Source organism: Silene latifolia, chromosome 11 (assembly GCF_048544455.1).
Source record: "Silene latifolia isolate original U9 population chromosome 11, ASM4854445v1, whole genome shotgun sequence".
NCBI classification, from domain to species: Eukaryota; Viridiplantae; Streptophyta; class Magnoliopsida; order Caryophyllales; family Caryophyllaceae; genus Silene; species Silene latifolia.
The window spans coordinates 171,849,737-171,867,856 of record NC_133536.1 but is presented as its reverse complement, the minus strand read 5'-3'; the positions used below and the strand labels follow the sequence as shown (position 1 = coordinate 171,867,856).

At 35.6% G+C, this 18,120-nt stretch overlaps 1 protein-coding gene across 1 annotated transcript; it reads right to left on the bottom strand.

Moving 5' to 3' along the window:
- Nucleotides 1–10,312: 10,312 nt before the first annotated feature.
- Nucleotides 10,313–12,345, bottom strand: LOC141614357 (protein FAR-RED IMPAIRED RESPONSE 1-like). Its single transcript, XM_074433108.1, has 5 exons — nt 12,183–12,345; nt 11,774–11,807; nt 11,376–11,647; nt 10,996–11,238; nt 10,313–10,896 (listed from the first exon to the last, which is right to left on the bottom strand). The coding sequence occupies exons 1-5, from the start codon at nt 12,343–12,345 to the stop codon at nt 10,313–10,315; spliced, it is 1,296 nt and encodes a 431-aa protein (XP_074289209.1).
- Nucleotides 12,346–18,120: the final 5,775 nt, after the last annotated feature.

Below are 18,120 nucleotides of genomic sequence, written 5' to 3'. Positions count from 1 at the left end.
TTAATTAAAGTGAACAAAAGATGTTGGAAACCTAATGGCATCCATCTATATATAGTCATAAGATGCGGAAGATTAATGGGCCTTAAGCTAGAAGCAAACCCGTAACAAAATTGCGGAATTACCAGACAATTCGCACGGTGCGAATTATTGGACTGTAAATTCGCACGGTGCGAGTTGCCTGCTGGACAGCATTTTTTCAAAAGGTCATATCTCTCTCGTTACTTGGCCAAATGGGGTGTGTGACCTACCGTTGGAAAGCTAAGAACATAATCTTTCACCTCCACTTGGCCTTGCATCGATACGAGCTCTAGAACTCAAGATATACCCATTTGAAGTCGATCCTTATGCAAACGACGCTTCAAATCTTCAATTGCTTCATCCTTTCACTTCTTCATGTCTTACCTAGTCTTCCTTCTTGCTTGTAGATATTTTGTACCATGGTAGACTTCAAGACATGCCTTTGCTTCCGATCATTGCTCAAAACTCCATTACTAACCCGACATTAAGAATATGGTAAATGTGACGTAAATCATGTGAAACCACGTCCCAATGCCACTTTATTATGCATAAAATAAGCTAAATATATAGTAGAAATACGAGCCTATCAAATACCCCACACTTAAGCCTTTGCTCGTCCCGAGCAAACTATTATAGAATCAATCAATCAACAAAAGGCTCACAAAATAAGTATGGGTAAGCTCAATCGATTCATCCCTCTTCTCTCACACCTCATCCTACTTATATCTCCCTCATCATTTTACCTCATGGTCACTATTCTGTCTCCATATGTTCCTCATTAAGATAAATGACCCAAATCCTCCATAAAGAGTCGTTCTTCACTCACGAGCCCTCCTTATACCTTCCCTCTTCTAAGAGTGTTCCTAAATCCACCAATTCAACCTTCACTTTTCACTCAAAACTCATCAACATTCTCCTTATTACTCCCCCTTATTACTCCACTTAGTTCAACACAAGGTCGCCATATTCATCATAGCATCTCCTAGCTCAATAAGTAGGCAAACTCAAATTCCTCCATATTTCACACAACTCCAACAATTCATAACTCAAATAACCAAAACTCAACCACACTATCAATGGATAAGACAAGTCAAAGCAATCCAACTCCAAACAACAAGTATGCCAAGCACTAGTATCAAAATAAGCTTCCAAATCCCCTTCCTAGTCTTGACACACTACTAGTCTACCCTTCCGGCCTTCTAGAGCTCCACCACTTATGTCACCAACACCAAATGGAAGTAGTCATGTATGTGACATGTTTCAAGGCTTCAAAGAGTCAAAAAGGTTTTTCAATTTGTTTTCCTAATTCTATCATTTTGCCTAAACCGCCCTCTCGGGTTTTCGGTTTAGCTCTTTTCCTCACCTCTACTCTCGTGGCTCGCACTCTTTTTTCATTTTGCCCGGAGTGCCCTTTCGGGTTTTCACTCCGGCCTCGGCCACTTTCCCACTTTTGCCTAGGATGCCCTTTCGAGTTTTCATCCTAGCCGGGTTTTTCTTGTCTTTCTTTTCTTTTTTTCGTTTCTCTTTTTTTTTCTTCTTTTTTTTTTTTTTTTTTTTTTTTTTTTTTTTTTTTGCAATGCATGGAATGAAATATAATACAAGATATTATCAACTCATGTCCACCCCACACTTTGTTTTTCACTTTGTCCCCAAAGTGAAGGTGAACATCACAATCAACCTCAATGAAATGACTTGAGGCACCCTCTTTCTCTTCAAATTAGAACAAGTTCAACTCCATCTCACAAGCTCACTAACTTACACCACCAACACCCTCGACTCTCGATGATGAGTTCAAAGATTCACACCTTACATCCTCCTCTTCATCTACTTAACTTGGTATTATCATGGTGTACCAAGCACAAATCATGGGCAAAATGATAACTCAACATACTTCACCATTTTTCCAACAAAACTCCTCCATATTTGAACTTTTGATTGCTTCTTTTTCATTGTTTGATTTGTGGGAGTAAAAGTGGGAATTATTTTGTAGGTGATTCCACATGATTGAGGTAATGATAGGGAAATAAGGTGTTTAGACAATTATGCAAAGAAGAGTGGTGATGTATGTAGTGATTGTGTCAAAAAGTGAGATTGGGAATAATGAGGCACAAGGGTTGCTTGAATAGGCTTGATAAGGAGCATTGGTGAAATTGTCAAGCATGATACTTTTTACTCTCAAGCAAGGACTTGTCAAAAGATTTTAATAAATCACTTGCACCATTTTACAAACACCTTGTGTGCACTACTCAAATAGTTGAGTTTTACACACAAGTACAAATACTAGTAGGAAAAAAAACTAATAAAAGCATTAAAGAAGGAGTACGGGTTGCCTCCCGTAAAGCGTTTTTGGTTTCCGTCGTTTGCTCGACGCCTTTTCAAGCTTCATCTTCTATCAATGGTCAAGAGCGGAGCAACTCAATGCTCTTAGTAACCTATCAAACATGTTAGCCCACAAACAAGAGAAGTGACAATAATAGTAGAAAGTCAAGGCATACCAAGCATGCACAATGAAAATATATGCATAAGACAAGTGGTTCCTTGAGCTTTCATGTTCGAAAAGCAAACTAATGTCGCGATAAGACTCCTTAAAAGAAGGGTTAGACTTGGTAAAAACCAAGTAAGAGTGAAAGGACACAAGAGATTCTTTAGGAACTAGAATGGGTGGCTCTTCCATGTAAACTAGGGGAGGTTCCTCTTTGTGTGGCAAAAATTCAACAATCATCATGTTCTCTACCCTCTTAACATTCTCTTTAAAATTCATACTCTCTAACTTCTTAGCCAAAGAAGGGTCACAATCAACATCCTCAAGAACCACAACATTCTCGTTTTCTTCCAATTCCTCCATGGGTAGATTTGCCTCCAAATCTTGTAAGGTTGTCTCTAAATCACAAGACAAAACATACCCCAAATCTTCTCCAACCATTCCATTAGTTAAGGCAACATCCAAAGTGTCACCTCCACACAATTCATAAATGGTTTGAACAATAGGTTCAAATATCTCAAGAAAACATAGAGAAGAAGTCTCGAGAGGGTATTTTATTGCCTCATATATGTTGTGTTTGAACATTTGACCCTCAAACTCCATGGTAAGACACCCACTAGACACATCTATCTTAGTGTTGGAGGTTTTCATGAAAGGTCTTCCCAACAAGATTGGTGTTGAGCCTTTTTCGGGCTCCATGTCAATCACATAAAAGTCGGCGGGAAACATCATGTCACCCACCTTGACCAAAACATCCTCAATGATACCTTCGGGATAGATGTTGGACCTATCGGCCAATGAAATGACTACATGAGTCGATTTCAATGGCCCCAACTTGAGAGACTCATAAAGGTAATTAGGCAAAACATTAATAGATGCACCTAAATCAAGCATAGCATGTTGACAATCCAAGTCACCAATTTTGCAAGGAATGGTGAACATGCCCGGATCACTACATTTTCGTGGCAAACGTTTTTGAAACATAGCCGACACATGTTCACTAGCCCTTACCTTTTTCATACTTTTTGCCTTATTGGTCCTCTTAGTAGTGCACAACTCTTTCAAAAATTTTGCATGCTTGGGCACACTACTAAGAAGATCAAGAAGAGGAATGTTTACCTCCACTTTACGAAAGATATCGTAAAGGCTTGAAGTTTTCTTGTCAATTATCCTTGTATCATTCAAAGCACTTGGAAATGGAGCTTGTGGCTCATATTCCGGAAGAGGTTCATTGATCCTCACTTGTTTGGGTGTAGATGCTTCCCCATGTTCCACTACCACTTCAATTTCATCTTCAACCACATCTTCCACTTCATGAACAATAGGATGTGGCCTTGATTTATTAGGAGCCTTGGGTGCCTCTTCCAATTCTCTACCATTCCTCAAAGAGACCGCTTTTGCTTGTTCCTTGGTGGGTGGAGGAATGGTGTGAGAAGGGAGACTCCCTCCTTGGGTGGGTTGAGAGTTGAGTGTAGTGAGGATTTGACCAACTTGGGTCTCAAGGTTAACAAACCTAGAGTCGGTGAGTCGGTTTTGTTGAAGCACGGCGGTTTGAAATTCCTTGGTTTGTTGTTGCATTGCCATTTGATTCATGGTAAGAGTTTTCATCATTTCTTCCAAGGAATTTTGTGATTGGTTTTGGTTTTGATTTGGCTTTTGAAATGAAGAGTTTGAAGCCCCTTTATGATTTTGATTTTGGTTATGATTTTGGTTTTGATTTTGGTTTCCACCCCACCCCATATTTGGATGAGATTTCCACCCTTCATTGTAAGTGTTAGAATAGGGGTCAAACTTCCTAAAACCAATAGCCTTCACCGCTTCAATTGCCTCCTCCGTTTGCAAAGATGGACACCCATCGGTGGGATGTGTTGGGTCATTACAAAGACCACAAAATTTCACATGAGAAGTACTCCCACCACCTTTTGTGAGTTCCTTCACCAAATTAGTGAGAAAGTCAACTTTCTCCTCCATATGGTTGGAACCTTGCCTTGAAGAGAATGTTCCACTTGTCTTCTTAATTCTCCTCCCAAAATTCCTAGAGCTTCCCACCAACCTTTCAATCAACTCATTTGCTTCTTGGACCGACATGTACTCAATTCCACCTTGGGTGGCGGCTTTAATCATCCTAGCATCATCCTCAAGTAAGCCACCACAAAAGTTCAAGAGAAGGTCGTGGTCGGTATATCCATGGTATGGGCAACTAGCAAGAAGTTGTTTAAACCTCTCCCAATACTCATACAAGTTCTCCCCATCCAATTGCTCAACATTACTTATTTCTTTCTTCAATTGAGATGAGAGACTAGCGGGAAAATACTTTTCTAAGAAAGCCCTCTTCATTTGATTCCAAGTGGTGATGCTCCCGGTAGGGAGATAATAAAGCCAATCATTTGCCGCATCCTTGAGTGAGAAAGGGAAGGCCCTTAGTTGAAGTTGCTCATCGGTAACCCCATTAGGCTTCATGCTTGAGCAAACAACATGAAATTTGTTGAGATGCTTGTTGGGATCTTCCGTGCTAAGCCCATGGAATTGGGGCAATTGGTGAATTAGCCCGGACTTCAACTCAAAGGTGGCATTTTCCGCCAAGGCCGGAAAGGAGATACACAAGGGCACTTGTGTGAGATCCGGGGCGGTAAGTTCTTTAATAGTTCTAGGCCTTGGTGGGTTCTCTCCATCATTATGTGGTTGTTCCTCCATGATGATTTGAATGGGTATGGGTTGTTCAAAAGGGATGTTGTTATCTTCTCTTTGGTCTTGTTGAAAACCGGAATCAATTTCTTCAATAACCGGGTTGTCTCTTCTAATACCTCCTCCTATCCAAGCAAGTGATCTTTGAATTTCCGGGTTGAATGGAAAAAGAGGTTCACTTGAATTCCTAGTATTGACCATAAACAACTCTACACAAGAGCACACAATCAAAAAGTTCACACAAGTGACAAACAAGACACTAACAACAAGAAACAAAGAGTAACTAAAACAACTATTCTAAACACAAGTAACACACTAGCAAAACCGTTACCTTCCCCGGCAACGGCGCCAAAATTTGACACGCCTAAAATGTCGCACTAAAAGACGGCCAAATTAACAATTTATAAACCACTAAACACACTATTTAGCACTAATTATAGACTAGTAAAATAGCAAGCAAGGGATCGAACCCAAGAGAAGATGGGTTTTGCAATAGTGAAATTAAAAGAGTAATTAGAATAATTAAGACAAAGTAACAACAATTATATAAAAAGGGGGGGGGTTTGGGTTGAGTTTTAATTGTAACAAAAGCAAGGAAATTCAAACAAGAGTGCAAAGCAAGTAATCAATCAAGAGTTTTAAAGATGAAAATTAATCAATTTGAGAAAGACTTAACCCGACCCAAAGCTTGGCACTTTAGTTGACAAAACCCCTCAATCAATCCTTTTAATCAATATTATTGTCCTATTAGTGAGATTAAATCTCCAAATTCCCTTAATTAGTAGTCAATCACAAGGAAATCACACTTAATAATTGACCCAACTTATCAACTCCTCTAGTGGAAATCACACACATAGATTCATTAACAAGAAGATAAAGCAATAGGAATCTAATAGGTGGAATTACTCACAATGAAATCACAATTAATGAGCAATTACAACTTAATCTCTTTAATGTTAATTAAACCAAGAAGAAATCACATTCATTAGTCTAATAACAAGTTGTTGCAACATGGGATTACAAGGAAATCACACTTAATAAACCCAACAACAATAAATTAAGGAACTTGGAAAGATTATGTAACAAGGAAATCACACTTAATCACAATAATCTAACAAGGATTCCAAAATTAAGCAATTAAACCAAAGAGATTAAGAACAATAATAATAATTAAGGAAAGATTAGGGATTCTTACAACCAAAGATTAAGCCTTTTGAGTCGGATTAAGAGAGGAGATTAGTTCCTCATAATTAAATCTAACCCAATTCAAAAGATGAAATAATTCCCCAAAATTACAACTTTGATTAATTAAAGTGAACAAAAGATGTTGGAAACCTAATGGCATCCATCTATATATAGTCATAAGATGCGGAAGATTAATGGGCCTTAAGCTAGAAGCAAACCCGTAACAAAATTGCGGAATTACCAGACAATTCGCACGGTGCGAATTATTGGACTGTAAATTCGCACGGTGCGAGTTGCCTGCTGGACAGCATTTTTTCAAAAGGTCATATCTCTCTCGTTACTTGGCCAAATGAGGCGTGTGACCTACCGTTGGAAAGCTAAGAACATAATCTTTCACCTCCACTTGGCCTTGCATCGATACGAGCTCTAGAACACAAGATATACCCATTTGAAGTCGATCCTTATGCAAACGACGCTTCAAATCTTCAATTGCTTCATCCTTTCACTTCTTCATGTCTTACCTAGTCTTCCTTCTTGCTTGTAGATATTTTGTACCATGGTAGACTTCAAGACATGCCTTTGCTTCCGATCATTGCTCAAAACTCCATTACTAACCCGACATTAAGAATATGGTAAATGTGACGTAAATCATGTGAAACCACGTCCCAATGCCACTTTATTATGTATAAAATAAGCTAAATATATAGTAGAAATACGAGCCTATCAGTACCCCCCCAGCACAAAGCCTAAAAGTTATACATTATTTTTACTTTTATTATGTAGGCTCACTCACTTCTCTGAACAGGAATATATCATGCCGCTTTTGGATATACGTGAAGCAGGCTCACAGTCTAATGACATCACTGATCGGCTATATCACATTTGGGACACCTTCATCCAGGACTGTGATAAAACTTTCAACCTGAATGCTGAGTTTATCTTCGTACCTGTCAACATTGGTTGGCACTTTGCATGGGTATGTATAAATTTTGGACAACAAACTGTTGATCTCCTTGACTACCAACATCATGCCAACTAGGATCAGTCTGAAATGTGCAATGTTACTCGCCAAGTGGTAAGTCTGATGCCAATAAATCATTTTCGAAGAGATGAACAATAGATGGTTTATTTAATTGTTAGTGCTTTAATGGCAGGCATAAGCTGTTAGCGATTATTTGGATGTCAGAACGGACAGGGGGTACAAGATTACTAGCTTTGAGCATCGGCAAATCCCGTTCAGGCGCCAAACACCCCTTCCTAACATAACAGAATCAGGGATTTTCTGTACGATGTATATGCTGATGTACGAGGGTCAACCTTTTGATCATCCAGACTTGGAGAGGAAGAGGAATCAACCTTTTGAGCATCCAGACTTGGAGAGGAAGAGGAATCGACAGTACTTGGTAGTCGAGTTGGTGGCGACGCTTGTACTAGCTGACATAAATGTCAACAGAGATGTTTTTGAAGCAAAGTTGAATGGGTTTATCGCTGGAAAAGAAGATTTGTGGGCCAAGTTACAAAAGAAGCGCAAAATTAAGGCTGTGTTATCGAAAAAGTAAACAATTTGTGGACATATTTTTGATTGAAATGTATTTTGTTTGGCAATGTTGATGTTAGAAAAGAATGTTGACTATTTGTATTTTGGTTGGCAATGTTTACACAAATGTGTGTAATTTTTAAATTGCAAGTGTAATCATTACAGTAATGAAGTGTAATGGTAAATTACACTAATGAAGTGTAATGGTTGACTATTTTTTTGGCAGTCATAATCATAGTTTTTTCAAAGTGTAAATGTGACTAAATTGCAAGTGTAACTGTTAACACACTTGCAATTTAGTCACATTTACACTTTATGTATGACTGTTAACACACTTAAAGTGTAAATGTTAACGCTGAAATTGAAGAATAGTTTCATTCAGATGAAACTATTATTGACAGTGTAAACTTTATCATACTGAAAGTGTGAATGTAAACACACTGAAATTGAATTTCAGTGTAAATGTGGTGACATGGGAAGTGTAAATGTGGTGACATGGCAAGTGTAAATGTTAACACCAGTTACTTGAAAATAAGTGTAACTGTTACTTGAAATAACATAAGTAATCCAAAATAAGTTCAAGTAACACAATGTTTGGCTATCTAATAAAATAGAGAGATTTTGGTCTTATGACAGTGTAACTCTAACGTTGGTGTTATTAAAAGTTACACCAACTGCAGTTCAAAGTTACGCTGCCATGAGACCAATTCCTAATCGATCGCTCCAGTTATAGCACATCAAAGTTTTAAGTTACACACTCAAAATATATAGAGCAACATTTGTCACTGCTCTGATGTCTATTCTTGTTCTGATTCCAGCTCTTCCTCCTCCTCTCCTTCATCCTCTTCTGGTTCAGACAACCCTTCGCACAATGGCGTGTGTGCTGAGAAGGGGTTAGGGCAGTTCCTCTTGTCGTGATTTGTCATTCTCTTGCAATTCTTACACTTACGTTTGGGTTTCCTAGCCAACACCATTGCTTTTGTTTTGGCTGACATCAATCTTTTTCCGGTACCCTTGTTTTTCGAATTCTTTGGTGGCAATATCGTCACTACCTCACATGCCGTACAATTCAGAAATTTCTCCATTTGTTGATTTTTATTCAACACTTCCCCTAATGGTGACAGCGACTCTTTAAATGCCCTAATTACAGCGGAAAAGCTGTCAACATCAGCTACTCCTTTGTCTCGAAGGAGCCCTATAGCTTCATGAACTTCTGACCACATTATTGACATTGCAATTTGTTTTTCACCGATGACTTGCATGTTTTCTGTCCCTTCACCATTACTATTGAAAATCCTTAATCGGAGATACTATTTCATCCATCTATTTACAACATAATCTTCTGGTATAGTCTTTATCCCACTTGCTGAAAAAATCCATATTATATGGCGGCATAGGATTCCGGTTCTTTCAAACATCGTACAACTGCAGCTTGCTTTACGTGTACCTGTGTCATCAGTTAAAGCTAGCATGTAAGTGTGAATGTTAAAAATAGTGTAACTGATTATATAGAAATTTAAATGAGAAAAAAACAGAAACTGTAAATGACATATTATGGAAAGTGTAAATGTCATATGATGTAAAGTGTAAATGTCATGAATTGTAAAGTGTAAATGTTAAGTTATTAGAAGTGTAAATGTAAACTAATAGGAAGTGTAAATGTCATGAACTGTAAAGTGTAAATGTTAAGTTATTAGAAGTGTAAATGTTAAGTTATAGGAATTTAAATGAGATAAAAACAGAAAGTGTAAATGTCATATAATGTAAAGTGTAAATGTCATGAAGTGGAAAAGTGTAAATGTTAAGGTATAGGAAGTGTAAATGTAATATCATGGAAAGTGTAAATGTCATATAATCTAAAGTGTAAATGTCAGGAACTGTAAAGTGTAAATGTTAAGTTATAAGAAGTGTAAAGTGTAAATGTCATATAAGAAGTGTAAATGTTATGTTATAGGAAGTGTAAATGTCATATCATGGAAAGTGTAAATGTCATATAATGTAAAGTGTAAATGTCATATAATGTAAAGTGTAAATGTCATATCATTTTAAAGTGTAAATGTCATGAACTAGAAAGTGTAAATGTCATGAACTGGAAAACTGTAAATGTTATGAACTGGAAAAGTGTAAATGTTATGAACTGGAAAAATGTGTAAATGTTAAGGTATAGGAAGTGTAAACTACCTGGACTGTATGCAACTTCAAAATTCTTCTTCCTGGATGAATCTTTGACAGTAGTTACCTCTAGCTCGCCTCTCCCAGTGAAACCTCCTGTTCTACATGTATCAATTGAGAAGATGGCTTCTTCTTTGAATTTCTGGAAAGCTGAATAGGTGTACACCTTTGCAGCATGAATCTCTAATGCCAGATGTGTTGACGCCGTTGCGGACGAGTGCTTATCCATGTTGTCAAGTCGCATACTGTGTATGTCTTTGTTGGTCCATAGCGCTCTCAAAACGCATCCAAAACTCAACCAATGTCCCTGACTTATGCTCAAACCTCTTGAAAAAGCTATTTTCGCTCTCTGATCTTTGAGTCGTTCTCATAATCGACGCCATCCTCAAGTCTCTGCAATGCGCCATCACCCACTGTCCCCTTATAGCATACGTATCTGCAAACCAATCATTTACGCCAACACCACGATCTTCAATTATTTGCTCCCAGATACCATCAAATTCTGCTTCTTCAAGCTCATCGTCCCATATAATGTCATTAATTTTACACATGAAATCATTATAATCACTTCTAGAGACGCCAAACTTACTGGGCATTTTGTTCATTATATGCCACATACAGAACCGATGGCGCGTTGTCTTGAAAACAAGAGGGACAGATTTGATAATACCTGGGTCCTGATCTGTAATTATGTACTCGGGTTCCTTACCCCCAATTGCATGTAAAAACCGGCTGAAAACCCAATTAAATGACTGATAATCTTCCTTTGCAATTAGAGCCCCATAGAACGTCACAGATCGTTTATGGTGGTCAACACCTGTGAATGGTGTGAATACCATAGAATACTTATTGGTGGAGTAAGTTGGGTCGAATGACAGCGCATCACCAAAAAAAATTTAATTATCTCGGGCAGTACCGTCCGCCCATATGGCCCTACGTAGGCTGCCATCATCGTCAAGGTCATAGTCAAAGTAGAAACCTATTCTTGTTTCAGTCATTTCCTTGAAATGGTCAACAAACAACTGACCATCCCGTTCATGAATGAAACATTTAACATCCCTATGGAAGTTCTTAAAATCATTTAAGTTGCTCCAATGTTCTCGAATCCATTCACTTGTTCTTTGCAGATTCTGTATGTCTTTGTTGCTTCTATCTTCAGCTGCCAATCAATCATTAACAGATACGTCATATAAATATAACATGAATGGAATTATTTATTTACTATAGAGAGTGATTATATATTACAAACCCTTGAGTTCGAAACGATTATCATCTTGTGATAATCTGTTATGTTACGCGACAATTTCTGGAACTCTCTGTCCTTAAGTGAGATAAGCTCGTGATTGTGACCCTCGTGGAACCGGTCAATTAATAAAAGACCATTCTTCATATATAGTCGTATCCTCGCTTTACACCCCACTCTAGTGACCCTGAATATCCTCTGTGACTTCTCCCCAACCAGTCCGTCATCCCGATCTTTACTGGGCGTCTTGTGAGCGAAACCTTCTTGATTGTAGACGACGAGCTTTAACTTGATCTCACCGTCACGCCATTTTTTTGTTGTGTACCTACGCACATCAAACCCACAAGCAATGGAGTATATCTTATAAAAAGTCACCGCGTCCTCAACCCCACCAAACTCCTGCCCGATGTATGGTGTAAACCTCTTCTCGACCTCCCTACACAGCTCCTACCTGTCAGGTTGAACTCCATTCTGTTTTAGCGAGTCTGTAAATGTGCACAGAGTGTAAGTGTAAATGTAAATGTCATCAGATATGAAGTGTAAGTGTAAATGTGCATAGAGTTTAAGTGTAAATGTCATCAGATATGAAGTGTAAGTGTAAACGTAAGTCGAAGTAAAGTGTAAATGTAAAGGGAATGTTCCATAAATGTAAATATTCCAAAAGTGTAAATGTCCAAATTATGATGTCCCAAAAGTATAAGTGTAAATGTAATAAACATCCAAAAGTGTAAGTGTAAATGTCAGCAAAAACGAAGTGTAAATGTGCTGTTCTAAAAGTGTAAATGTCAGCAAAAGTGTAAATGTTGTCAGAATGCTAACTCAAATAAAAAATATAACAATAAAAATGCAAAGGTGACTACATGTATCAATTGAGAAGATGGCTTCTTCTTTGAATTTCTGGAAAGCTGAATAGGTGTACACCTTTGCAGCATGAATCTCTAATGCCAGATGTGTTGACGCCGTTGCGGACGAGTGCTTATCCATGTTGTCAAGCTGCTTCTGTGTATGTCTTTGTTGGTCCATAGCGCTCTCAAAACGCATCCAAAACTCAACCAATGTTCCTGACTTATGCTCAAACCTCTTGAAAAAGCTATTTTCGCTCTCTGATCTTTGAGTCGTTCTCATAATCGACGCCATCCTCAAGTCTCTGCAATGCTCCATCACCCACTGTCCCCTTATAGCATACGTATCTGCAAACCAATCATTTACGCCAACACCACGATCTTCAATTATTTACTCCCAGATACTATCAAATTCTGATGCTTCAATTATTTGACAACCAATCAGTGTAAATGTTGTCAGAATGCTAACTCAAATAAAAAATATAACAATAAAAATGTAAAACTACAGCAAAAGTAAACATCCAAAAGTGTAAATGTCAGCAGAAATGCAGTGTAAATGTGATGGTGTAAAAGTGTAAATGTCAGCAAAAGTGTAAATGTTGTCAGAATGCTAACTCAAATTAAAACTATAATAATAACAATTAAAAGGTGACTATAACAATTAAAAAGTGTAAATGTAAAACTATAGCAAAAGTAAACATCCAAAAGTGTAAGTGTAAATGTCAGCAGAAATGCAGTGTAAATGTGATGGTTTAAAAGTGTAAATGTCAGCAAAAGTGTAAATGTTGTCGAATGCTAACTCAAATTAAAGCTATAATAATAACAATTAAAAGGTGACTATAACAATTAAAAAGTGTAAATGTAAAACTATAGCAAAAGTGTTCATGTAAATGTTGTCAGAATGCGTTGATACTACTCAAAACTCAAATTAATGAAAACCCAGCATGAAGATTTACTTCTAACAATCTTCATTTCAAACCCAGTAACAAATAATAATAACAAGAATGAACAAATTTGATGACATTCAAATTTTATCATGACTTCATCCATTCTATTCAACTGAAAAAATTAAAACGTGACTGAAAACAATGAATAAAATGAAGAAATACCATTGATGCCGTCTATTATTTGCATGTTTACGCTGATTTGCAAGATTTAGAGAGAATTTTAGCTGAAAAGTTCGTTTTCAAAAGGAAGAACCCAGTTTTAGAGAGAAGAATGAAAGAATTCAGTTGGAAATAAGTGTGTTAAGGAAGGAAGAATGTGGGAGTGTAAACATAGTACAAAGGATATATCCTTTTGTCCGCCAGTTTTGATCATTGGGAAGGACAACTTGTAGGAAATGTTGTCCTCTTTCCTACCCAAGCTTTTACCTTTTTTTTGGCCTATATTTTGTAAAAAATCTCCACCTTAGATGTTGTCCATCTAAGGGTCCTTATAAGGACTTAAGGACTCAAATGAGGTAAATGACTCATTAGATCTCCTCTCTCTCTCTCTCTCTCTCTCTCTCTCTCTCTCTCTCTCTCTCTCTATATATATATATATATATATATATATATATATATATATATATATATATATATATATATAGAGTCGGGATCCGGTGAGAACTCCTAAATATTTGAGGATTGAGTAACGAATGAAATATCACTTGTTCTTCTAAACAATATCAGTTGCTGTTAAAGGTAAAAAAAACACTCAGCCTTGAAAAATATAAACGCGTAAGATTTTTTCAATCTACACTTTCTCTCTCTAAAACTGAATCAAAAACGAAGGGAACGAGGGATTAGATTGGCGAATCAATCAAAATTACGAAGCAATACCGATTATTCTTCATGATAATTGCCTTTTGAGCGAAATTCAGGTACAATTTTTGCCTTAATGCTCTCGAATTTTTGAATTTAGGTATATTTTAGTGAAATAATTGTTAAAATCGAGTAATTATTCAATAAACGTTGTATCATTGTTTTGAATTTGTGATATAATCAAAAACTAGGTATAATTATGGGAAATTGTGCAATTATTTTCAGATTTTGATTCGTTTTTGCTCAAATTAGGTATACAAATTATTACTAAAATTTATAAATTTTCATTTATTTTCATATAATTGAACTAATTACTATCATCAATTGCAGTTATAGTTGTTAATTAGATGTTTTTTGTTTCAATCCCGAAAATTAGGGTTTAATATTGTTCGATTGTGAAATTTAGGGTTCAACAGTAAATATGCTTTGTGCAAACTTGACTGTACTTATCTTATCTTTGTTTCTGGATTTCTATTCAAATTCGCCTCGAGTTATAGATGATTATGAATAATTTACTTGGAGTTTTTGTTTTATATTATTGGATTAAGATTTTTGAAGTGCAACAAGGTGAACGGTTTTGTTATGTCGATGGAATATACGGATGTAAACAACGATTCAACATCTCGTGTGAGATGATTGTGTGCATACAGCCAAGCTATTAGTCTTGATATCATGTGCATACAGCCAAACAATTAGTTTGACTATATTGATTGAGTATATGGATGTAAATTATTGTAGTGATTGTGGTAGTGAACTGGTGATGGTTTAGCAAGTTATGGATTCTATTGATTTGGCTTGAAAGTTTTACTGAAAGAAAGTTCAATTTCGCTTATAAATGGAATGGTGTAAACTGAAGCAACTTTTGATCATTTATGGCTAGCGTTATCTCTACAAATGTAATAGTACTAGTAATTACGCAGCATCACAATAACTTTGCTTTTGGTGAAATAATGATGCCTTGTGGGAGTCTTTGTTGGTTTGTTTTTTGTTTTTGTTTCTGGATTTCGTTTACAGGATGACTCGGGATGAGAGTGATTCCCAATTCAGGTCTCTACCAATCTCTGCCTTTCACTTTAAGATTACTACTGTTACTAGGCCTTTTTTTTTTTCCTGATCACAAAATTCTTGTAAAAGACAGACGAACATATTTGTTACTTATATTTTACTTTTGTGATATTGTGAAACAATATCACATGTTATTAGAAACAATATCACACCTTATACAAAACAATATCATTATTTCACAAGTGCTTTAATTGACTCTCCAATTTTGTGATTCTGTGAAACAGTATCAGAACCATTAAAATAAAATATCACAAGTCTTTAGAAACAATATCACAGTTTTGTTATTAATGTTTTAAACTTACTCCTGACATTATGTTTTTGTTCTTTATTTTTTTTTTATTTTTTTTGCAGATTTCTTCACTTGCAGATGTTGATTAAGAGCTTGTCTGCATGCTGAGAAAGTCTATATTACATCATCATCTTAGCAAAATCGTCTTTTTTTACTCATTTTTACTCACATGTACAAATTCTTTTATGCTTAGATGTAATTCCATATGACAACAATTTTGTATTCTTTCTCCATTTTTGGTTAACAATATCATAAAACCTCAGAATCAATAATATAGTGTTACCAAGATTTGCCTTTTGTATTTTACAATATCACAAGTTATTGTAAACAATATCACACTTCATTTGAAATAATATCACCATTCTTCTGAAATAATATCATCACATCACACTTAATTGTAGACAATACCCTTTGATTGATATTGTTATACAATATGACATGTACTTATAAACAATATCATTTTGTATACAAAATAATATCACGATTAAAAGTATTTTAAAAGGATTCTCCAATTTTATGCTACTGTGAAACAATATCACAACCAGTAAAATAAAATATCACACTATATCTAAAACAATATCACACTATATACAAAACAATATTGAAGTAAAAAGGATTTTTAAATCCCTTTCCGCTTTTGTTACATGAGAAACAATATCACAACCATTAAAGTAAAATATCACGTGATATTTGAAACAATATCACACTTTACCAAGAATTATATCAGAGCCAAAAGAAATTGTTTAGCTATAACTACTTTTGTAATCTTGAGATACAATAATATTCACCTACACCAGAAATAATTGAGGATTGAGTAACGAATGAAATAAGTTCTACCATCATTACATCCATGTACTTTCAATTACATTTTTTGTCCAACATATCTAGTTCTCATTCTAATTGCTTCTTCTACCTCTACCTCTATTCTTATGATTTGCAACGGTCTTGTATCGTACTGGTCTTATTTCGATCTGTTGTCCATGATCTTCAGCATCTTCTCTGCAATTAGGTCCTCTGTACATTAAATGCATAATCAATAACCACAACAGACGTGACATTCACCAGCATAAATGAATTCCAATCACATGTTGATTCATTAGTAATTTATCAGCCTTTGCAACACCAATGAAGTACACAAGTCAAAATTGTTAACAGATCAAGATCAACAACTATCCCAAAACTATTTGTAAAGAAGGTCCTCTATCCAAAAACATTAGGACTTTCATGTTGGAAAGAAAATGAAGGCATATTCCTTAGAGGATGGCCAGCAGTCAATACAAACATCTTGTTTATTGTCAAGACCCTTGATCAACAAGGCTTTATGAGCACATTTAGCCACCATTCTATAACCTGGACAACAAAAGAAATAGGTAGTCAGTGAGAAATAAGACATGTAGGCAGTGCATCATATAACAAAGCCTTGGGCACAATGACATTATTTGTAGCACAGTACCATTTGTATACAGCTTCCAACCAATCAAAACATTGTAACATGCGAGATCAAGATACTATAAATGTAAAAGAATGCCTACTACTAGCTAACATTAAAGAGTAACAATGTAAAACATGTGTAAATCAATCTGACACAAATTTAAAAAGATTTGAAACAAAATACTACACATGTAAATTAGGTTTGCATGACAACAAAACTCGAACAAAGTGCAATAAATTAAAATCACAATCAAATAACAAGACAATATGAATCAATCTCATCAAAATTACGAATCGAGAACAAAAAATCAGAACACAAGGTGAATTGAACATAGATCGGGAAAAATTACTAAATATATAACAAATTGTCAATATCATTGAAAAATAACATGTATTTGAACCAATATATTCATTGAAAACTCAAATCCACAAAATTGTCAATATCACACAGTCTGTAAAACAATATCATACCGTCTGTAAAACAATATTACATAGTCTTTAAAACAATATCACACAGTCTGTATACATATCAGAACCATCATCTGCTTCTATATTTGAGAATTCATATTACAACAATCATCTTTTGTAAGAAAATCAGAAAACATCAAATAAAGCTGAAATAACAATAAAAGTAGATGAAAATAAGAATAAAAATACACATAAATTAAAATTAGGGCAAACAAAATCGGAAAAGATCAAATAAAGCTGAAATAACAATAAAACTATATGAAATTGAAAATCTAGACAGAAAATTATTACAAACGCAGTAAGATGACTACGAATTCGAAATATATGTACGAAAAACAAAAATAACATGTGATTTAAAGCTGAAATTACAAATTAAAGAGATAATAAATCTGAAATTAACAACAATAACGTACCTGACATCGCGATTATGATTGAAATAGTATGATAATTGATCAGAAATAGAAGAATGGGTTGAGATTGACTGAAAACCTAGAAATAACGAAAGAAAGCGGCATAAAATTTGGGGAATCCAAGTAAGAAAGAGTAAGAGAAGAGAGAAGGTAGAGGGAGAAGTGATTTGTGCGAGAATGAAAGGAGTTTACTGAGGAAAGGAGTATATATATGCACACGTGAAATGACAATTTTGCCCTTAATGATCCGCGCACAATAATGGACGTTGGATCTCTTAGATCCGACGGCTTGTATTAATCCTCAATCCTCAAATATATGAGCCATACTTACATGATCCCATTCCTATATATATATATATATATATATATATATATATATATATATATATATATATATATATATATATATATATATATAGTAGAGATCAACCAAGTCCTTCTTATGTTAATAAGTCCATAAGTCTTTATGAGGGCTGTTGGATCAAGCA